Genomic DNA, 24173 nt, shown 5'->3' with positions numbered 1-24173 from the left:
CTATTTGAGTGACAAATCAGAAAAGCAAATCAGATAGTAAGGGTCCTTTATTGATGAGCAGGGTTGTTTAAAAAATCATTTTTGGCAATAAACAGCACATAATTCTCTGTCCTACTTCCTCCATGCAGCATTCATTCTGCCCTGGCCCAACCCAACTAGCTCTGTTCCCTCAGACCATTCCAAGGCCTTTAGCCTGAGCATTCTCCCCACTCCCACCCTCCATCTTCACAAGCAAAATCTGATTTGTCCTCAAAGAGAAGAGAAATTGAATGAAACCAAGGAGGAAAGCTGGGTCAGTGGCTATCTCCCTTGCTCCTGTATTGGGGTGGGAGAGTCGTCTTCTCTGTTAGCCTGTCTTTTGCCTCAACAGAAATAAATATTTACAAGAAGCTCAACTCCCCAAATCAGGACCACAGACATTAAAAAAAAAAAAAAAAAGTTTGATGTGAATAGAAAGATAGCCCTTCTGCACGGTAGTCAATAAATACCAGCACTAGAAAATCAATTGCTTTAATTGCATTTCAGCAGCATCAGCCCCATGTCAAGTGGGAAGCCTCCTGTCCAGTGAAAGGAAAGGACAAGTGGTAGAGGTACTCCCTGGGGAGGTGTTGGGGTGGGGGTGGGGGGGGCCTTAGGGATGTTATCCTGCCTCCTTACTGGGTCACAACCTGACTTGGGGTTGGAGGACTTGGTTTTAGGGCAGTGTGCTGGGTCAGAACCAGTCAGGGTCCTAGCCCTCCTCCTTTCCACAGCCTCCTCAAGGGTAAGATAATGATCAATGACCCCTCCTGCCCCAATAGGCAGGAAGGGGTTTGTGCAGAAATTGCATTTTAGAAAGATGTCACAGTACAAAATTTGTTGCTGGCACAACCAAGATGCCATCTTCCTGTGCCATCTTACGAGGACCCTGGACAGGAGTTCTAGGGCTAGCTGCTTCTCCCTGGCCTCTGCCTGGGCCTTCTCAGGGACAGCCAGGCTCCTAGCTGCCTGCTTTTGCTTGAGTTCAAATCCCCCAGAGAACTTTCCCGGTTCTGGGATCTGGGGGCTTTTCTACATACAATAGGAGAGCAGCTGCTCCAAAGACACCAACCACTGGTCACCAGATTTTAAAATTGCATTTGTGGGTGGGGAGGGCAAAGATAAAAGGGGGAAATCCCATTAATATAGAATTATGTAACAATATATATTAAAATCATAACCATATACAGTCCCATGGTTGCTCTAGCCCCTCATGCATGCTCTGGTGAAGTGAATGGGCCCTCTTCTTGGGCTTATGCCTGTCCCTCAGCTGAGGAAAGGGCATCTATCCCACTCGCTTTCTCCAGGCTCTCCTTCTATAGGGTAGGGTCCTGGGTCATCTGCCCCGTTGGGGAGAAACGTGAGAGGAGAGGGGCCAGGAAGGAAGGAGCCTTCAGTGTGCTGCTGCTCCCTCCCCTGGGATGGCATGAGCTATTTCATTAACAACAGCATCACTGGGAAGCAGTTTTGGCTTCCTTGCTTTCTCCTGTTCCAGCCTTTGGCTTCAGCAGGATAAATCTGTTGAGAAGGTCGGTCTCCGAGCTTGCCTGGGCAGCCCCATATGCCTCACCTGTGGACACAAAGGTAGGGTGGACTAAGGCTGGCATAATCTGTAACACCTAAATTGAGGTAATAAGGATCAGAACACCTAATGTACCTCCTGAGGGGAGGTGCAGGGATAAACCAAGAATAATCTATTTTGCTTCAGGTAGGGGAAATCACTTACCAGCATAGCTGGAAGTCTCAGCAATGTTCTGGGACCCAGTGATGTGGTGCCAGTAGGCACTCCTGGGCAGCATGGTGGTCGGTGTGCATGGATAGGAATAGTGCTCAGTACCTTTGTTTAGCAGCTGGGACAAAGTAAAGAAGAAGGCCATTAACCTAACACACAGAGCTTAGGAAGACCTGACATGGCAGAAACCTGGGGATCTGACCTGGCCAACGCACAGTCAAACAACCAGGAAAAGGCTGGTTGAGTCACAATGTCAGCCAGAAGGGACATTATAGGACTAATTCAACCACTTCATTTTACAGATGAGGAAATTTAAGGCCCAGATAGGTTAGAACTTGTCCAAGGTCATATTAGTAAGTGGCAAAAAGAAGCCTTGAACTCAAATATTTTATCTCCAAAATGGCCCCAAAGAACAGAAAGTTGTCCCAAAGGCATACTGGCCTCCCTTGCCCTTCTGTTTCGCCAACCTCCCATCCTGGGCCTCACCCTCACGTTCTTCTCCATCTCCAGTAAGACCCGTTTGTGCTGCTCAGCTATCGCCAGCGTGGCACTATGTACTCGTTGGTAGATCTGCTCCCCTTCTTGAGTCTGGAAGGTGTAGAGCCCTTCACCTGCATCACACATCCTGTTGGACAGCACTAGAGCTATGGGAAGGGTGGTGGGGGACCAGAAGTGTACACATACATAATGTACATACACATGCCATGCTAACATGCACCACCCAAGGCACAGGCTTGCCTTCTGCTTATTCACAACCAGCTTAATACCCTTTTCCCCACAAGGCCCACCCCGCTTCCTGTATCATAAATCCTGTAAGTACCCTCTGGAAAACAAAGCCCAGCCCCTCCAAGTATCTCCTTGGTTCTGGAACCAAAATGCTTTTGGAAGGATGCTGGTCATAGATGTAAGCAGATGGAGGATAAAAGGATGGTCTCTCGCTCTTCCTAGGTGAGGTTGGTAGATCTGAGGCCCTACCTGCCAGCCTCAAATGTGAAACGTGTAGCATCCCGGCCATAGCGGCGCAAAGAGCAGAGTGGCCACGAGATGAGCTTTACACGGGGGTTGTGCATATCCCAGAGGTAGATATTCTCATGGGTGATCTGTAGTTTGCATTCACCATAGACATCCAGGTTGGGGCAGGGTAACAGGAAGACATTAAATCGATCTAGTGAGGGAAGAAAGGAGAAAAAAAAGAATGGAATTGTAATTCTATGAAAAAGTCACCTCTTGGAGACACTTTCCTTGAATTTCAAGCCAATTTCAAATCCCAGGCCCCATACCTTACCTGTTTGTTCACATTGTACTCCTGGGGCCAGAAGGTCTGGCTCCCCCAGACTAATGTCATTGAGCCGGGCACCCAAGCATTCCACAGACAGCGTCTTATACCACTCCTCAGCTTCCAGCTCTGAAACAGGTATTTTCATCACTTGTCACACACATTCATCTGTACCTCTTGTCCCGGGGCACTGAGGCTGACCATTGCCTCCCACCCAAAGAATTCAACCAGGAGGAAGGCAGCTAAGCTCTTCTTGGCACCATCCTACCAAATGGTTCTTCCTACTCTGCCCACTTTCTCCTTAGAGAAAGAAAAAAGGCTTCTCATTTTGATTACAATAGTAGAATCTAATAGTACCCACCCACCAAGAGAGTAAGCCCCAAGTTTTTAAAGATGGTGGCCTGGCTCTTTTCATCAGGAATCTCATCATAATCAGGAGCAAAAGGCTATCTCCTCTTCAGGATTCCATTATTCTGAGGACTTCTCCAAGACCCTCAATTCTAAGTCCAACCAAAGCTAACTTTGCTTATCACCAAACCTTTCCATGGCCTCTGCCTCCTCTGTCACTCACCTGAGTCACAGGTGAAAGTTCGGGCTGAGTCATCAGTAAAGATAATGGCCACAGCCTGCCGCTTTGTTTCCTTAGGGAGCCTTGTGACACATTTCACATTGCTGATCTCAGTCACCTGGATGGAAACCAGGAGAGACTCAGTCCCAGAGTCAATCTTTCCCTCTAGGGCAAAAAGGTGGTCAGAATTCCCCAGGCTCCAGTCAGGTAAGGAGAAACATCTTATGTCCAGCCAGCCTAGAGATGGGAGTGTGCAGTGGAACCACAATACCAGCCTTTGGAAGGAGCTGCATTAATTATGGGGCAGTTATGAGATGAGAGGTTAGTGCCTCACTCACCTTGGGGCATCCTCGGAGACACACTGACTTCTCATCTGGATACTTTTCCAGCCTCTGAGGTCCTTTACTGGAAGACTTTCGGAAAACCAGCCAACACCTCCGATATATCTATCAGGGAGATGATTGTGAGATCAGATTCAGGCCTATGCCACCACTCCAGCTATGTGGAGTGACCTAGCTATTTTCAGACCCAACTACAGAGGGCAGCACTTGATAATACTCAATGGGTGAGGAGAAAACCAGAGTAGATGATGAGAAAGCATGGACTGGCTCTTCAACTAAGCACCAAAACCTGGCACAAAACAAAGGGTTGAGTGTCCTTGTTCCCCAAGTAAAGAACAACTAAGAAGCACACCCCTATACACTGAGTCTCAAAAGATGAAACAGGGTGAGAACCAAGAATGCATCTCAAAGGCCTCTATACAAATGGGATCAATAAAGTACCCTCAAAATATGGCCATAGTCTGAGGGCCAATTTTTTTATGGATATCTCTTGTTTTAAAATGACTTTTTATTTCCCAGTATAGCCTTCCTTCCTTACAACCCCCAACCCCCTAGAAAAAAAACCCAGAAAGCGATCTCTTACAACAACAACAAAAAAAAGGAAAAAACCAACACTAGCAAAATTAACCCACACATCAATTGAGTTGAACACGGGCCGAGTTCTCTGGACCAGACCCAGTCTTTTTTAGCAAAGTTCAGCTAGAATCCTAGTAACTTTAACTCAGGAGGAGCCAACACAAGGGGACCCTAAACAATTGCCTTCATCCACAAGATTATAAAAAATTGATTTGTCTAATGGCTTTCTCTATCAAGTTTATAATGAATCAGACTGATGGGAGGAATTCAGAGGCCACTTCTGTATCCAAGTCTTTCCCTATACAGCGCCTGTGATCTTCCTTCATACTTGGTGACAATAATACCATCCCACATCTATGTGGAGCTTTTACACTTTTTAAGTGGCTTTCACATGTGTCTCATTTAAGTCTCTCGACAGTCCTCTGGAATAGACAGCAAGGATTTTTGGAAATGGGGAAACTGAGGCTCAGAGACTGTTTTGCTAGATCTCTTGGATCCTAGGCCAGTATCTTTCCATTCTATCAAGCCAGCTTCTGTATAACACCTTTTACCTCAAGTCCTGACTGCCTCTAGAATTGAGATCACTCTTTCTAATAGTTCAGAGAACCACAGAGAGGAAACGGGGTTTCTCCTCATATGGTAAAATAGAAATTGAGGGCCAGAGACAGAAAATGACCTGCTAAAAGACATGGCTGGACCAGTGGGAGCCCTAGAAATAAAATTCCTAAAGCTCATCTCCAAAACCATGTGAATGCTCCCTGTCCTTCCTCTAATAGTCCCGTTCTCCTTACAAATGAGGATGCTGAGGCCTCCTTTCTCCAGTCACCTAAAAATCCTATGGCACCAATTCTCCCTTTGGGGGTAGTACAAGTCAAGCACTATGCTTCCTATCTAAAAAGGGTAAACAGATAAAGATGTAGGGAGCCTGAAAAAGGCTCTACATACTCTCTTATAATTGTTACCAAACTCCGTCGTGGCCCTACTGACCGTGGCCATGTGTGCTGGGAATATTTATGTCATCCACATAGTACCATTCCCCAGCCAGGGCTTAATCCTGGGTGAGGCAGTTTTCACAACTCCTGGCAGGCAAGCTGTTTAGACAGCAGCCTTGTGCTCAGCTAAGTGAGTTCTAGAAGGAATAAGCCCCCAGCCCATGGTCCTTCCCTTCCCCCAGGGGACAGCTAGAAGCCCATATATGCCATGGAATCTAGTCATTGGACCTCCTGACTTGGGGACCACCAGAATAGAAGTCTATCCCCTAAACTACCTGTTTTCTCCAAATTCTCCATATTCTCCAAATAGAAGAAAGCCAACTCTGCCAAAGGCCAAAGCTGGCACTGGTGACCTAGACAGGCAGTCTGTCACAGTACAAAAGATCAACTTGGAAGTCAGAAGACCTTAGTTACAATAAACCTGGCTTTGCAACTAATGTGAGTGACCTATAAACATCAATTCTCTGGCTCTCAGTTCCTTTATTTGTAAAATGAAGGGTCCTTTGTCTGGCCCAAATATTCTGTCATTCATTTCTATCCCCCTACCCTCCTTCCCTAGAGTCTAAGTTCTGTCCTCTGTTATTTGGCCTCCTACCCAGCTATTGACTGTAGGGTGTACCAATGCTCTAAGTTCTAAGCAGATTCAGTTATCATATAATTCAACAAGATAACTGGATGACGGACTCAAGATTCTTCTTTCCTCATCACCACCCCCCACTTCATAGGTCCAGTATCTAAAACTCAAAGACCTACTTTGCTGTTGGGAAGAAGTCAGGAATAGGAGGTCCTCCACTCAGGTTCTGCCTCAAAGGCCACACAGCTTGTTCAACCATGGGACCAGTTACCCTAGGCTGCCAGTGTTCTAGGCTGGAATGGAAACATGCTCTTGAAGAAAAATGGATTGGTTCTCACTGAGTTATCTGGCATTTGGGGAGGGAAAAGGTACAGACCAGCTTGGCCAAGGCCACAGAGAATCACAGAATTTCAGAGTTGTACTCTTCTTGGCCATATATACTCCATCATCACCTCTGATTACATACAGTTCCTACCAATGCTGCTCTTTGTTATCTACTATGGAGACATCTTAGCCTTGAATTCTGTTTATTCCCAATGCCTGTTTCTCATACTCCCAAGCCTTGCTATGATGGCCAGGCCCTTGTGAGCTTGGGACCCCAAAGGCCACCAGGTCCTTAAAATCTGGTTTGCATAAGGTCCTCCTAGTTCAGAAGGGGAATGTTAAGTTCTAGAGTCCTAACTGACCATTTCATTGTTCTTGACTTCAATCCCTTGAGAAGAGGGAGTCATATTGGAGGGCACTGGGTTAAATGCTCCCTCTCTTGGGATATGAGGGAGGTTGGCAAGACTAGCCAACTAATCCTATTTGAGGGTCCAAGCTGTTCTACATATTCATAAACCAGCGATCTAAAATGTGACCCATTACAAACCCTAACCAGATTCCTGCTCCCTAAGTTCTAAAATACAGTTCTTCATTGGCTAGTAACCAAGACAATAAAACAGCCATTTCCCTGCCTTTACCCCTTTGCCAAGCATTCTCGGCACTCTAGCATACTGCCCAAAGAAGCCATCAGGATGCCACAAGACTACAAAAATGCCAATCCTTTACCTGAAGAAAAATGTTCTAGAGCAGAGATGGGCAAACTACGGCCCACCAACCAGATGTGGCCCCCTGAAATGTTCTATCCAGCAGAGGGACATTATTCCTAATCTGGCGAATACAATGAGTAGGATCCAATACAATGAAACTTCGAAAGAGTTGCCTTAGAAACAGACTGACAGATGAGCGTTTCCTTTCCTTTGGCCCCCTCTTTAAAAAGTTTGCCCATCACTGTGCTAGAGTACCTACCTAGGGGTAGGGCCAAGGAGAAGGGGGCCTACCAAAGTAGATTTTTCTCCCTCCCTTCCTCTCTCTCACTCCCCTCCCCCCTGTCTGTCCGTTGTATGTCCACCAACATCCTATGCCAACTACAGTCCTCTCGTGAACAAAGTAAGGAATAACCTCCCTGGTCTCTCCCACTGCCCATGCAATACAGGGAGGTTGGGGAGGCCAGTCAACTAGAAGTTGGACACCAGGGCCTGAACCCTGAAGTTTTGGAAACACGACTGCTTTTATCGGGGGACACAAGCTCCCCCTTGAAACGTGTAGGGTAGACAGGGGAGGCAGGGGCTAAAAGTCAGTCCATGGTCTTTCATTCGTCCCTGCTCAAGAATCCCAGTTAGGGAGGGGGGGCGGGGCTAGTGTGTCCAAATTTTTTCCAGGACTTGTTGAGCACGGGGTAGGAAGGGATAAAAGGGCTATTTGAACATGAGATGGGAGACCTTCTCCCCAAGGAGACTGTTCATTTCAAGGAATTCTCATTTACATTTAAATCAAATCAATAAGCAAAAGTATCTGCTTTTCCACACCTCCCCCACCTCCCTTCTCTGGCTTTAAAAATACACACATACATACAAGCAATCTGATTTGTGGGAGATAATGTACTTAAAAGAAAGAAAGAGTCCCCAGGGCCAGACCAATTTCTGCCAGATCCCTCTAGAGGGCTGTTTTATAGCTCAGTGGCAGCCCTGGATTTCCAGGGCAAATGCCTCAGGGACAACTTTAACAATAGTAGGGGAGAGCAGGCCCCCGGGTTCCAGGCTTCCCACCCAGCACCTAAGTAATAACTCCAGATTTCAGCTCCAGGCTGGGGCTGACAGCAGAAGGAGGGCCACGGAGCAAAATCCAGCAACGGGGTCCTAAAGCAGCTCGAACTGAAAGGCTGGAACAAGTGCAGCCTCGATTCCCTATTCCTCGAGTTCTTTAGTATCTTTAAGAGACAGGCTCCTCCCCGTGGTCATGCCAGTGCTCCAGCCCCAGGCTCACTTACCCCGAGTTTCCTGCTCTTCATCTTCACGTAGCCTTGCTTGACAATGTCATTAAAATTGGTCGCCATGGTGCCGGTGCTCCCTCAGCCCCTCCCTAGCCTGGATTTGAACCGCCTCCCCTCAAGGCTTGGATGGGCTTCGTTAAGTCCGTGGGATACCAGGGGCAGACTCTTCTTCCAGCTGCCAGCCTATCTTCTCAGGATCGGCTCCTCCAATCACCTGTTCTCAGCCGCTCCCTCAGGCTTTCTGCCGGCTCCTCCTCACCTCGCCAGCCTCAGCATTGTTCTAGCAAGTCCTTTTCTGTGAGCTTTCTTTGCACTGGCTGGAAAATAAAAAATACAGACAGATTAGAGATAGGGACATCTTTCCCCTTTCCTCTCTCTTTCCCCCTTCTTCCCACACTTCTCCCCACAAGCCCTTCCTCTCTCCCCTTCTTTTCTCCCCACCCCTGTTCCCATGATGATGACTGAACCATTCAGGAAAACCGAGGTAGACACTAGAGAAGAAAATGGAACAGCCCAGTTTCCTCAGCTGATGTTTAACCCCTTCCTTTGAGGGGTAGTTCTTGAAGCTCAGAGTCGGGGACTTGTGGAAAGCAGACAGGGAGCCCAAAAGGAAGAAGCACTCCAAAGGAGGTGCCTTGGGTGAATCAGAAGGGCTTAGCCATCAGCCCTGCAAAACTGATAGCCAGCAGAGCAGTCAGGCTGTCTTTGTAGTGAAACTTCTCTGCCTAAACCTCCAGAAGCTACTTCCCAGGAGGATATTTTGGCCTGGGCCCTCTCGGCTCAGTATCCCTAGAATGGAGATCTGGGTCAGTCTGCGGGCAATCCTAGAACAAGAGCCCCTTGCCCAAAGTTTCCTTGCCCATCTACTAAACATATTTCTCAGGCCTCGGCCTAGATGTTGTCTACAGAGGCAGAACCTTCCCTTGGTAAACAGCTAAAAGGCCAGTGTGACTGATATTCCCCACTCTACATTCCCCAAAAAACAGGGAGACTTGGGAAGAGGCAGTAACACATAGAACATGCTCAGGGGGGCTCTGAACACCTTCTGCCCCCCAAAGATACCTGCCTCCCTCTTCCTCCAGGAGAACACACCTCTAGCACTCGAAAAAGGGGACAGCTTAGTGTCAGCCCATGTTCCACCTCAAGCCACACCTTACTACTCTGCAACCCAAGCCTTGGACCTTGGCCAGGAGCTCCTGTGAGCCTGTGGAAGGGAAGAGGGAAAGGAAGTACCTGGATAAAGGCAAAGTCCAAAGGAAAGGGGACATTCATATCGTCCATGGATAAGTCTAGGGACTTGGAGTAAGTGGCCAATAATAAAAATTATAATAGCATTTTCATAGTGCTTTTGTATTTGCAAAGTACATTACAAATTTTATCTTACTTGATCCTCAAAACAATCCTGGGAAGTAGGTGCTATTATTCTCATTTTACAGATAAAAGAACTAAGGCCAATGAAGTGCTGACTTGCCTGGGGTCACACAGCTAGTAAGTATCTGAGGCCACATTTAAAGTCTTCCTGACTCCAGGCCCATCCCTCTCTCCACTTTGCCACCTAGCTGGCACAAAAAGGGTACTATATAGAGGTTAGCTATGGGTCAGCTAGCTGGTTCAAAGGATATAGCACTAGATCTGGAGTGGGGAGGACCTGGTCTCAGACACTTGCTAGTTGTTCGACCCTGGGCAAGTCACTTAACCCTGACTGCTTAGCCTTTGCTACTCTTGTGTAAGGCTAGCTTTTTTTTTTTTTAATCTATCCACTTTATTCATTTATTTAGCCACACTATGCACTTATTATCTATTTACTGTGCTACTTACCTGCCTAAAAAGTGATCTGACCCTAGAGAAAGCCATTTATCCCAAGTAGAAATTCCAGAATGCAAGCAATAGGGTCACTGCTATGAGAACATCTCTGTCCTAGCGTCAAATTATTAGGGATTCTTACGCTACCCTCGCCCATATGGAATCTCCAAAGTTTCAATTCAAGACGTCATCACTGCCCACAGTGACGATATATATTTAGTACCTGGATCCTCTTGGAGGCTAGGTTTATACAGTTCTTTCTCTATCTCAATATCACAATACCCTGGGACTTTGAGAGAGGATCCACTTCCCACTCTCTTGGAGGGAAGATGCTGTTCTCATTTCCCTAGAAGCAAACAACTACAGTTCTTCTGATGAGGTGAGGGCTGGAATTTGGGGACCTGAGAGGGGTATTATCAGAACCAAGGAACAGGGCCATCATCTATAGACTAATATTAGAACCAGGCAGTTCTACAAAGAATCTCAGAAGCCCCTCATCTTCCACATGGAGAAAACTAAATTGACCTACGAAAGGTCACACATTGAATAGCAGAGCTCAGGGATAATAAAAGCCCATAGCTAGTGAGTCGAATGTTTCAGATTTTAAACTTTTGGTTCTGGAATCAAGATAACAGAAATGCCCTCTCTTTAGAGCTTTCCTAGTATTGGTACTAGCTCCCACCACCCACTGGAGAACAGAGTTGCCAAAAGCAAGATCCCATATACCGCAGGGATCACTTAGTAGTAAGTGACTGGCACTTAGGGGGTCAGCGGAGAGTTGCTGCTACCAGGAATGGGGTCCCTAGGGCCTGGCCCCACTGCCAGACCTGCCAGCAGCTTGGCATTAATTAATCTCTTGGAGTCCTGTCTGTCAAGTCTCTAACAAGGAACAGATGGTGAGGCCCCCTTGGGCACTCTGAAACAATGGGAGTGCAGCCAGGGAAAGCGACTGTCTCTCCCCTTCACCTTACATCCAGGCCTTATTCTCTAGAGCCCCCAAGGCCTTCACTTTCCTTTTCCCAACTCCTGACTTCCTTCTTTATCTCTCAGCCTGTCACTGCTGCCATCCTTTCCCACCTATGCTGTTGGGAATCACCCACACCTAAGCCACTTTTTTTCTTCCTGGTATTTTATAGGTATAAATCCTGTCTACTCCTTTGCTAAGCCCTGTCAGGACTGTTCCAGGGACAACTTCATTAGACCTGATACTTTCTCATATATAGGGCAGGTTAGTTCAGCTCAGTTTCCACCCTAACTTTTCTATATTCTGACTCTCACTGGAAGGAAGCAGATGCCTGAAAAATTCTTTCTCATGGTGTATCTAGACCTTAGGATATGTGTCCATCCACCTTACAAAAAAAAAGAAATTATGTGAAACATCCATCATAATCCTCCTCATTGATGAATGGTAAGATTAGATATTTGGTGAGCCTCCCAAGCATACAACATTCTGTTCAGAACCTAAATACAGAGGCTGATTCCTATTTTAAGAAGAAAAAAAAAATTGGCTGAGCAGTAATTCTGAGTGGTTGTTTGTTTGTTTTTTTAAAGAGCTTCTGTCCAGACTCTGATTTGCCCTCTTAGGTATTTGAAACACCACTATAATTCCTTCCACCGATCTAAAGCAGACATTCTCCTTCACCTCCAACAAACATATCAATAATCTTTCCACTGAACCAACAAAGTGTCAGCAGACCAACTCTCAGGAGCACTCCTATACCATCACTATACACAACCCAGCCCTATAGCAGTTCTGTAATAATAAACCAGGGTGAACAATCCTGCCTCCAGGAGCAACCCTACAATAGCAAGCGACTGTACAAGCCAAGTTTTATCGTAGGGTACAACATAATTCTTGGCTCAGCCCCATCTAGTTCCAATGAGAATTAATATGAAAATCTGGAACTCTGAAGACTGAAAGGAAAGGAAAGAGAGCAAGGCACAGATAAAGATGGAAACATAACAGAAGGGGGGAGGAAATGAAGATAGAGGAGCCAGCAATTATCACTGAACAAAAGAATGAAAGACAAAACAACAACTGAGGAAAAGGCAGAGCTTGGAGATAAGGATAGTGTAAAGGAGACCCTTAGGAGAAACCTCAAAATGAAGGAAAGGGAAAGAAAAGCACTGAAATGTGGAAGGAAGGAAGGAAGGAAGGAAGGAAGGAAGGAAGGAAGGAAGGAAGGAAGGAAGGAAGGAAGGAAGGAAGGAAGGAAGGGGAAGGAAGGAAGGAAGGAAGGAANTCTAAGCCGAAGATTCAAGCCAAAGACTCAAGCTGAAGACCCCTTGGACAAGATGTTCAGGACTTTTTATAGTCCTTTTTCCAGGTTACTTCCTGTCCCTTCCCCTCTTCACAGGGGCCAATCACAGCTTCCAAGTTGCAGTGTCTGTGGGATCCACCTCTCATCCTCTGAGGATGTAAACTCTTATCAAAAGATTCACAAGTTTCTGACTGAGTTAAAAGGGTGAAACTCTCCAAAGTAAGTGACTTGTGAACTCCCTTACTTAGTGTTAAGTAGGGGTGTTTAAGTTTTTGGTTGATTAATTCAAAATAGACAAAGAGAATAAAGAATTCCCTTTCACAGAGGAATGCTGAATGCTTTGATATAATCAAGATTTACTTGTCTTCTGTATTCTTATGATATGTCAGCCTTATTGTCATTCAGATATTTTTCATCTTTGACTCTGTGACTTTATTTAGAGTTTTCTTGGCAAAGATACTGCAGTAGGGGGCAGCTGGGTAGCTCAGTGGATTGAGAGCCAGGCCTAGAGATGGGAGGTCCTAGGTTCAAATCTGGCCTCAGACACTTCCTAGCTGTGTGACCCTGGGCAAATCACTTGACCCCCATAGCCTACCCTTACCACTCTTCTGCCTTGGAGCCAATAACACAGTATTGACTCCAAGATGGAAGGTAAGGGTTTAAAAAGAAAAAAGACTACTGCAGTAGAGAGTAATGCAAAAAAAAGCTTAAAAGGTTCAGCTCCTCAACTGCCAGAAATCAGAAGTCCAAGGGGGAAAACCAGCACTGATGTACACATAGTACTTGGGTGGTCACTTTTCCTTTCTTAAGCATGGTTTTCCTATCTAACAAATGATAACTTATAAATTACTTAAAAAAAAATAAAACCTTTAACTTCTGTTTTTGTATCAATTTAAAGACAGAATTGTGGCAAGGGCTAGGCAATCAGGGTTAAGTAACTTGTCCAGGATTACACAGCTAGGAATCCGAACCTGGGTCCTCCAACTCTAGCTCTGGTACTCTCATAAATGCAGAGCTAGAAGGGCTCCAAGGGGTCACCTAGTTCAACCTTCTCATTTTAAAGATGAGGAGATAGAGGTCTAAAGCCTTCACATAGGTAGCCAAGGTTCGAACTATTCTAGATCCAGTGTTCTTTCCAATGGACCATCCTGCCCTTCAGATGGCAAAAATCACAGCTACAAGGTGCTTTAAGCTCTTGGGAGATATTAGATATTACCATATTTTTCATAAAATACCACCCCTCATACTTCTCATGCCTCTATTTTTATTTTCTGGTAGGATGTTGAAATCTTTTTTTTTTTTAAACCCTTACCTTCCACCTTAGAATCAATACTGTATATTGGTTCCAAAGCAGAAGAGTGGTAAGGATGAGGCAGTTGGGGGGGGGGGGGGAGGGGAGGTAAGTGACTTGCTCAGGGTCACACAGATGGGAGGTATCTGAAATCATATTTGAACCCAGGATCTCCTGCCTCTAGGCCTGGTTCTCCACTGAGCCACCCAGCTACCCCCAATGTTGAAGTCTTAAAAAAACTTAAATCACCATCCAAACTAAGCAGTTGTGACTTCTTTGAGCACCAAGATAGTTCTGTATACATGTAACTGGAGAGAACCATCATGCCACACAGGAGGTCAAACCAGCTCAATAATTTACCCAAAGCCACACCAAAAGCCCAGATCCAGAGTGAAGAGCCCAAGACACTGGATGATCCCAGGTGGAAAATCAAAGGAGGAAGCTCCAATAAGCTGCTGCCTGCTGCATTGGGTTAGCACAGCTGCCCCCTCCCCTTTCCTTCTGCCAACCTGCTAAAGGACTATGGGGCTGAAATTCTCTCTCTCAAAAGTCCCATCTTCCCAGGGTAGGGCAGGTGCTTTAGATGGGGGGAATAGGAAGAACTCACCTGCTAGGAAGCTTCCTTAGCTGTCCAACCCTGAAGAGGGTGGGAGGAGACCTCTCAGCCCCACCTGCCAGACATAAGCTCAGCTCCTGAAGGGCCCCCCCCCTCCCCCTGCACCTGGATTCTGCCTGGAAACTGAAGCTTTGTCTCCTGAACAAACACCACTGGCTCAGGAGCCCTGCACGTTCACAGCCAATAACAGAGCAAGCTGAGACCCAGGCCTCTTTCCCCACCCCCATGGGCCCTGGACAGATCTGATCTTATCAGGGCTTTATGGAAAGCACCACCTACCTCTCCCCAGCAGATCCCCACCCCAGACCAGAGATCTTATCGCAGATTTTCTCCAGCATCAGGAAAGTTAAGTCACCTATCCAGTTATCTGCTAGTCTGGTCCTCTCTGGGAGTGTGATTTTTATCAGGGTCTGCAGCCAAGCCAGAGCAACCTACAGTCTCCACTGGGGAGCTTCAGCCTGAAAATAATGGGGAACTTAACAAAGGTGGCAAAGGTCAAATGGCCAAGAGGGCGACAATCCATGGGAGAGCAGAACCCAGAAAGGAGCTGGGGACTAGAGCCATCAACCCAAACCACCCAGGATCCCAGTCCATTCAAGCCAGAAGCACTTTGGGGTTGGTCAAGCCTTCCTCCTACTAATTGTTCCCCTCCTCTTAATTCTATCCTTTCCTAATTAGTTTTCTTCACATATTTCTTTGCCTTTCAGAGATCCCTGTCAGGCGATTAGATGTCTTCCAAAGCAGTGTACTATACTTGGGAGTCAGGAAAGGCCTGAGTTTAAATGCTGCCTCAGATACCAGCTCTATGACCCTGGGCAAGTCACTTAACCTCAATCAACCACATTTTCCTCATCTGCAAAACAGGGATAACAGTAGCTCACCTACCTCACAGGATTGTTGTGTTGTATCAAATGAGAACATATATATATCTCAAAGTAAAACAGCCTACAAAACTTACAGCAATATGTAACTTAGTTACTATTATTGTTAAGAAGACACAGGACCCTCAAATCTTTTCAGCCCTTTTCTGCCTGTTGCCCCCATCTCTCTTAAGGGTAATTGGGTTTGTTACCTGGTTTGTACCTGGTTCAGCCTTATGGAGAGCTCCTGGATTTCCTGGCAAGCCATAAGTTCCATCCTGCCCTAAGACTGGCAAACTCCGTCCAAGTAATCATGGGTTCAAAGCTGCCTCTGGTGCCCTCCACCTGGCAAGATCTCTGCCTAAGCAGAGTCTGGGCCCTGTCCTGCTCCCAGCCACACCTCAGCCTGGGGTCTGTTTAGGTGAAGTCATAACCCAATCCAGCTTGCTGGGACTAAAAAGGCTGGGTCTGGCCACTACAAAAGGAAAAACTGATTTCTGGTCAGATCTTCTACTAGCCGTGGGTGGAGGGGTAGAAGAGGAAGGTGGGCTTTTATAGACTCTCTAAGCAGTGATAAGGGAAGCAATGGTCTACTGCCTGCAAATCAGTAGGGAAGATTTTTAACCCCAGAAGATCTCCTTTGTATTGCATTCTCAGGCAAGCAAAGAAAAATTATATGAAAGGCTAAAGAAATAAGGGAGGATGCTGTTGATCATAGCTGGCATTTGTTCTAAAAGAGGAACTAAATTCACCCTTTGGTCTTTCCTCTCTGACTTGGAGCTCTTCCAAAATGATTCCTCTCACACTCCCTGGAGGGAATCTAGTTCTTAATCCCTGAAGTAAGCCCCACTTTGAGCTCAGAAGATCTTGAATCTCCCTCTACTCAGGAACTCAGAAGATTTGAAATTTTCTACCAGGGTCTATTAGATTTAAATACCCCCAATCTTACTATCAGATTAATATTCTATCAAGCACATTCTATAAATGAACCCATTTCCTTCTAACACATGGAAAAGTCATCATTCCTTAGGGCCCCCAAATTCAAAAGGAAATTTGATATATTTTTTAAACATTTATTAATATTTATTATTAGAAAAGTTAACATGGTTACATAATTCATGCTCTTACTTTCCCCTTCACCCCCCCCCCAGCTCCCCCTTCCATGGCTGATGTGTATTTCCACTGGTTTTTACATGTGTCATTGATCAAGACCTATTTCCAAATTGTTGATCGTTGCATTGGTGTGGTAGCAGAAATTTGATATTTTTGTCATGACCAGGATGTCTGCCTAAAAGCCTATGCAACTGTAATCTCCAAGCACCTCAGATGAGGCTGAGGGAGGATACTAAAAATCCATACAAGGAATAGGTCTCAGATCCTTCAAGTACCTCTGGACCCAGACCCTGGAACCCCTCTGGGGTTTTGTCCCAACAAATATCATTAAAAATTAGGGGGTAGGAAGTAAAAAGGAGAAAAATTGAAGAGGAAAGGGGAAGGAATCATATTAAGGAGGAGCTGACAAGTTAATTAATGCTCCATTGAGAAGGGGGGGCATATTTGAAGGGGAGAGTCTGAGTCAAAAAAATACCTTCACTTTTAGATCTATTTTTTGGGAAATGGGGGCCTAAGAGGAAATGGACAGTTATTCATTGAAGCAATGTTAATTGAGAATGAGAGCAAAAGAAAAAGAGCACAAAGATATAGATTTACTTTATGGTGGGGGGTGGGGACGAGGGGAACTGCTTGGGATGACCACTGAGCAAAGAGCTGAGAGCAGGAGAGCCTTCTGAGATGGCAGGTTAGCTCTTGCTCCTTTAGGGTGGGGCATTAATTGGGGTGTCAGGGTCAAAGAAAATAGCAAGTAAAGGGTGGGGGTTGGAGGATGGGAGAGATGGCAGCATCCTTAAAGCCTCAGTCCAGCAGAGAAGACACAGCTATAATGGCATGAGGGGAGGCAGCTGACAAGTTAGCTCAAGTGTCCCTTGTCTGGATGACTGGAGGGGGAGAGGGAGGGGAAAGGACAAAAACAAACATTTTTTTTAATCAAGTTTAGAGAATCATAGATTTATACCAGGAAGGAACTTCAGAGTCCATCCACTGTCTAACATATTATTTTAAATGGGAGGAAACTGAGTGTCAGGGAGGTTACATGAACTGTCTAAAGATACATTGGTAGCAAGTAGCAGAGGAACATTTGAACTCAAGTCCTCTGACTCCAAAAGAAGTTTTATTCCCACAATACCACAATGAATCCAGAAAGGGGAGAAATAGTAGGGTCCATAGTAATCCCGCCCAGCAAGTAAAAGGCAAGTGGATTGCTGCCAATGATAGAAGGGGTCCCCAAGGCTCAAGACAGAGTTGAAGTGGTCACAGCACCTCAGGTTAAAGCACTTGCCCCTTTGGGGCATGAGAAGCAATAAATAGGGTAAAGATCAGAGGAAACAATCAAAGTTGGGGGAGGGGGCACGATGGTAGGGTCCCCAGTATTCCAACCCTGCTGAGAGGGAACAGTCTGATGGGGAGGGGGGCAGCAATAGCTTTCCTGAGCACGGGAGGGGGCCCCGGGGAAGAAGGGGACCTGGGAAAGAGTTTGGAAAGGGAGGGGGCTCAAAAGAGGAGTGCTCTAGGAAGGTAGAATGGGGAAAAGAACTTAGGGGGAGGGGGCGTGGGGAAATTGTTCTCATGAGAAGGCTCTCAAGAGAGGACTTGAAGACGGTGAATGAGTTCAAGGGGAGAACTGTCAGTGGGGGTTCTCAGGAAGAAGGAGGGAGCCTGAGGGAGGCTCGTGGAGGGATCATTCAGGAGTGGGGATGCACAGGGAGGGGACTCAGGAAAGGGAGAGAACAGAAAAGAGGTTCAGGGAGGGGGCTCTAGAGGAGGAACTCGCGTGAACAGGCTCAGGGAGGGGCGTAGAGGAGGGGGAAGAGCTCTCGCTGAACAGAGAGACTCCAGGGAGGGGGTTCTCGAGGTTCAGAGGAGGGTGCGCACAAGGAGAGGGGTCTCAAGGGAGAGGGTTCGGGAGAGAGAGTGCACAGAAAAGGGACTCTAGGGAAGGGGTTGTCGAGGACGAGGTTCAGGGGAGGGGCTCAGAGATGGGGCTCGGATGAAGGGGTTCTCGATGAGAAGATTCAGGGAAGGGGGTGCACAGGGAGGAGGGTTCAGGGGAGGACTGGGGGGCTCAGGAGGATCGCACAGGGAAGGGGCTCAGAGGAGGGAGTTCTCGAGGAAGGGGTTCAGGGGAGAGGACTCAGAAGGGGGGTTCAGAGGAGGAGGCGCACAAAGCAGGGGTTCAGAGGAGAGGGTTTTCTAGGAGGGGGCTCAGGAGGGAATTCACTGGAGAGAGGTGACTCCGAGGAGGGGGCTTGCGGCTGGCAACTGCCATGGTACCCCTTTCTTTCTCCCCTCCACCCCCAGCCTCAGGGGTTCTCCTTCTCTCCCTCTGCCCTCCCCTCCCCACTCACCTCCGCGCTTCTCCCGCTCCGGCTCCCGCCCCGGCTGGCTGGGGCCGCAGTCCAGGCACATGCCCGCTTCATGGCGCTACCCGCGGGCCCATTTGGGCAGCGGCAGGGGTGGCGGCGCCGGGCTGGGACTGGGAGGCGGCCGCTGGTCCGTCAGACCGTCTGCCTCCCTGCCTGCCCCGGCTCCCTCCTTTCCCCAGACGCCGCCGCCGCCGCCGCCGCCGCCGCTGCTCCCTTGGAGCCGGCCCACCCCTATCGGAGCGCCGTATTCCTCCGAGCTGACGGGCCGCCACTTTCCCTGCCGACGCTGCCTCTTTCCCTCCTCCTCCCGAATTCCCCTATGTATCGCCTCCTCAGCGCCCCCAGGTCCCAGCCTTGCAGCCGCCCCAGCTTCCCACTCTGAGCCCCTGCTCCTTACCCAGACGTTCCAGAGTCGGCCCCTGGCTCCCTCACCTCCCCTTGCAAATTTCAGCCCTTCACGCCCTGCCCAGCAAAACGCCCGCCTCCTGGCCCCCTTGGCTGCTCCTTCACCTCCACCCCCACCCCGATCTCCCATCATCTCTTCTGGCAAACCCCCTCCCACTACCTCCAAGATCCTCCAAGATGCTCCCAGTAATCTGCGCCCCAATACAAATCTATTCTTAATTGAGCACTTTGCTTCCTAGCCGACTTCTTAGACCCTAGTTTTCAAATCGAGCCCTCAGCCCCTCTCCATTGTTTCACTCTACCTCAAACTTCCCTCATTTCATTCATTGCCACTGAATATCCACGTACTCCGACCTCATTCTTTCACAGTCAACATTCCCCAGCCCAGGATTCTCAAATAGACTAGCCAGCCTAATTCAGCCTCTCCCGTCGCCCCAAATCCTCAGATTTACAATCAAAAAGCTACTTTCTCAGTCCAACTTCACACCCATCCAATTCCCAGAAATGAGAGGATTCCTCGTTTATTTGAATTTCAGGTATGTTACCATGTACATGATGACCCACTATAGACATAAACCGGATACTATGCATAATCCCCAAACTATGTGAAATTAGATAGGAATTTTCAAATATTGTTAGAATTCCATTAAAGGAGGGGAAAAAGAATTCTATTAAAGGACTTCAAAGATCTGTTTTCTTTTAGACTCAGGACATTTTCACCTACCTTGTCCTAACTGCAAAACTGAGTGAGAGGCTTAGATACAGCCTCTTAAATTTCTGCAGCCCTAGTCAGATATAGGGTATATTGTGATGGCCATTTCCACTGGGGAAGAGGCAAGATAAGCAACACCAGGGGGATCCAACCAGGAACCTTTGTCGTTTAGCACTGGGCTTCTAACAGAGTTAACCAGTCAGAAACGGGGCAGCCAAATTTGATAAGGGCTGGACTGTAATAGGTTACCTTGTCTTCTCACCCACCCTATTAGTTTGAAAGCCCCATATGCAGCCCCCAGAGCTGGACTCGGTCTCAACCTTTTGACTTTCCTCATATATCTTTCTCCTATCTAAACTTGAACCCACCTGCTCTTCTTCAGACCTCAATGTCCAATTGATAGAACTCCCATAGATTTTGTCTATTTTAGGAAAGTGTTTAAGCAAACTAGAAAGCACATTTTGACCAATGAGAAAAAACAGGCTTTCAGAAAATTAAAAAAAAGCATATTCTCTAGAAAATTCGACCTAACCAATCCAATTATCACATATTGTGCTTTCTCCAAGATTGGGTTAGACTTTCAGAGAGTGACAATGAAAAAAGCTACCCATTCTCTACCCTCTAGGAGCTTACAATCTGCCTGGAGTACAAAAAAAAAAACAAAAAAAAACAATATAATACAAAGTAAAGAATAACAGGGGAAGGGAGGAATAGATCCTACCTGGCTCTAGGAAAATTAAGGGGGAAGGAAATCTTTCTAGATCCTTTTCCAGTTCATTTTTTTCATTCCTGAGAAAAGAAGTTCCATCTTGGGATGTCAGACACTTTCTAGAAATCATAATAATACTAAGAAGACATACTGCCCAATATTGTTGTTTAGTCATGTCCAGCTCTTCATGACTCCAACTGGAGTTTCCTTGGCAAAGATACTAGAGTGGTTTGCCATTTCTTTCTCCAGCTCATTTTACTGATGAGGAACTGAGGCAAACAGAATTAAGTCTCAGGGTCACAAAGCTAGTGTCAGAGGCCAGATTTGAACTCAGGAAGATGAGTCTTCCTGACTCCAGGCTCAGGGCTCTATGCACTTCACCTAGCTACCCTACTGTTTGATATAGTAAATGTCAAAAGATATGAAAGCACATAAACATTCTTTGGAATTCTTAATCATTTTTAAGAGTGTAAAGGGGTATTGAGACCAAAAAGTTTGAGAACCATTGCCAATGGCCCCTCTCTCAGGGCTAGAACACATACTAGATGGGCTTCAAGAAATATTTTCTAAAAGAGACAGAAAGCTTGGGATCATTTTGGTTTCCAAAGCTACAATAGAGGTTACATTGGGAGATCATACCAGATCTATTTCAGCTCTAAAATTTATGAATGAATAATCAGATTTCTAGTCCCACTTCTGATCTTCCTTTCCAACTTATTCCTCCCACCCTCTCGGAGCTTACACTGCAATCCCCAACAAGGAAAGGTTAAATCCAGGCAATCCTTAATTGGCTTCCAGTTCATGGTCCAGAACAAGCCTGGCCCAGCTTTTCAGCCTGTTACCAATGCTGAAGATTTCAGCCACCACTCAGCTCTGATCTGCCTGTACCAGAGGGAATTGGGGGGAGAAAGAAACAGGCCATCAATGCCACAACACCCTGACAGCAGCCCAGCTCTGGCATCCTGGCTCCCCATCTGTATATGCTTTATTAAATCCTTTAAGGATCCAAGCTTGTTTTAGTTAAGAAAGCTGCTGTTCCCCCTGGGGGGAGGGGCAGCTCACTGTAAAAAGCAGAGTGCTCCTCAGCTAGGGAAACTGCCCCTGGGCTAGAATCATCCCACTGGAGTCTTTCTGCTCCGCAGGTCATTTTGGTGGAATTTTATTAAATTTTGGCTCATTGGTTTATTGCTCTTTCTGGGTCAGGGGATGCTGTTTTGTTTTTCTTTTTTGAATAGTCTGGGGGCTTTTGTCTGTGCTTCGTTAACCAGCAAACAGCTTAATTTCAATGGAAGGGAAATTAAATCCCACAGTAATAGTAAGTGATGGGTGATGATAGATCTGAGCACTAAAAAGTGATGGCTGATGGAACCTCAGTGCTTTCATAACTGATACACTGTAGGAAACTAAATCAGAATCTCCTTGTTGAGCATCCCAGGAAAGTATAACAAGTATGGCACTCCCTTATGGTTTCATGCCACCTTTCAGCCAGGAATTCCAAAAGGCTCCAGATATCATGTGCTTGGAATATTTTGTCACCCCATTTTACAGAAGGGAACAGAACATCTGGTAATGCTCCCAGTCTTGACAATTCCTATGGCAACTGAGACTTTAATGAGGTCCACCAGAGAAAAGATATGGTCTGATGAAAAAAGCTTTTGAGATGTGTTTCTGCACTAACTAGTCATATGCTCATCGCCCTTCTGCCTCTGAATCTCAGTTTCCTCATCTGGAAGCATATCAGTCCAACAACTTTTGAAGGGAAAGAGATAATAGATAAGAAAGTGCTTTGAGAAGTTGAAATTGCTGTGCAGATAATAACATGCAATTATTAAGGGGTGGCTAGTAGGGATTTCTTTGGCACTGATTGGAAGGATAAAGCTGCTCAGTAAATGGGTCCCATGGCTCCTTGCACATCTGTGTGTACTGATAAAACAACTCCTTCACCAAGTGATTTGTGTGTGGGGTGGGGGGAACACTGCAGCACTGGCCTGAACTAATCAGGAGCAGGAAACTGTTTTAGATGCATTGATTGGAGAGAAGAAAAAGTGTAAGGGAAGAAGGAGCATGTCTCCCCCAAGGAATGTAAGCTCCTCAAGGACAAGAACTGCTTTATTTTGTCTTTTTATCCACAGCTTCTGGCACAGGGTCTCAAACATAGTAGGCATTTGATAAATGTGTGTTGAATGGTTGAAGTAAGAAACTGGCATAAGCATTGAACAAATCTTAACATAGTAAAAGCTAACAATAGCTTCAGAGGGTTAGCTAAAGTTTTTGTCCCAGGGAACTCAAAGTATTTTAGACAAAGTAATTCAGTTCAATAAGCATTTAAAGAGATAGCCCTTTGGCATAGCAGATACCATGCAGGATTTGAAGTCTGGAAAGCCTGTGTTCAAATCTCACTTCTGACATTTACTGTGTGACCCTAGCCCAGTCATGACACTCATATATATCTTGGGCAACTCCATAGGATTTATCTAAGTCACAGATTCATGATAATCCTCTTGTAGTCTGCCTAAATCAGATCACAAGAAGAATTATGCGTGCAGTTTTGGGTATCATAGTTTAAGAAGGATATTAATAAGCAATTGAGCCACCAAAGTGGGGACTAGGATTGCCAAGGGCCTTGAGTCTCCATCATTTAAGGAACAAGGTATGGTTGAGGCTCCAACTAGCCATGATTGTTGTTGAGTCATTTTCAGTCATGTCTGACTCTTCCTGATGCTATTTGTGGGTTGTTTTTTTTGTTTTTTTTTTGCAAATATACTAGAGTAGTTTGTCATTTCCTTCTCTAGCTCATTTTTCAGATAAAGAACTGGGTTAAATGGCTTGTCCAGAGTCACACAACTAGTAAGTGTCTGAGATCAGATTGGAACTCATGAAGATGAGATTCTAAGCCTAGAGCTCTATCCACTGTACCACCTAGTTGCTATGATGATTATCTTCCAATACTTGAAGTCTTGGCAAAGAGATGAGATGTTTTCCATTTGGCCCCAAAAGACAGAACCAGGGATAATGAGTGGAAGGTTTAAAGAGGTAAATTTGGACTTGATGTCAGCATAAACTTCCTTCCGGTTAGAGCTGACCAAATGGAGAATGGATTGCCTCTGGAGGTACTGGCCTTCTCTCATTGGATGTCTTCAAGCAGAAACTATCAGATATTTTGATGGAAGGATACTTTTCTGGGCATGAGTTGGATTGGATGGTCACTGACATCCCTTCCAACTCTAAATTCTGTGATTCTGAAATTGGGATCTCAGAGTTCACATACCACTGGCTTAATCACAGATTCTTTAGCATAGTCATTGAAATCCAGCACATTTCACTAAGTAAAAAAGGCATACGAAGGTGAAAAATGACAGTCTCTGCTCTCTCAAGGACCTTGCAATATGACAGGAAGGAGAACCCAAATGCTTATGTCATGATAATAAATATATAACTCTGATTGAATCTTCTGCCAACACTGGGAGATTGAAGGGAATGGAGGGAGGGAGTTAAGTTTGATTATATAACTTCAGAAAACTCATGTGGAAATTTGTCTTCTGATCTCCCTTTTTCCCTCTGGCCCCATCATTGTTGGATCAGGTGCCCAGAACCAGGCAATTTCTCCCTTCCCTCTCAGGATTCTACAGGTATATGCTAAGGAGTT

The 24173-nt window shown here is 46.1% G+C and overlaps 1 protein-coding gene across 1 annotated transcript; it reads right to left on the bottom strand.

The window, feature by feature from the left end:
- Positions 1-29: 29 nt before the first annotated feature.
- DOK4 (docking protein 4) lies at positions 30-18831 on the bottom strand. The gene is made up of 9 exons (XM_044664123.1): positions 18684-18831; positions 8389-8708; positions 3933-4040; positions 3598-3712; positions 3036-3155; positions 2726-2915; positions 2237-2375; positions 1745-1868; positions 30-1588 (listed from the first exon to the last, which is right to left on the bottom strand). Exons 2-9 carry the CDS (start codon positions 8452-8454, stop codon positions 1470-1472), a joined length of 981 nt encoding a protein of 326 aa, XP_044520058.1. The 5' UTR covers positions 8455-8708; positions 18684-18831; the 3' UTR covers positions 30-1469.
- Positions 18832-24173: the final 5342 nt, after the last annotated feature.

This window comes from Gracilinanus agilis, chromosome 2 (genome assembly GCF_016433145.1).
Source record: "Gracilinanus agilis isolate LMUSP501 chromosome 2, AgileGrace, whole genome shotgun sequence".
In the NCBI taxonomy this organism is placed as follows: Eukaryota; Metazoa; Chordata; class Mammalia; order Didelphimorphia; family Didelphidae; genus Gracilinanus; species Gracilinanus agilis.
The sequence above is the reverse complement of the archived record's forward strand: the minus strand, read 5'-3'. Positions and strand labels throughout refer to the sequence as shown.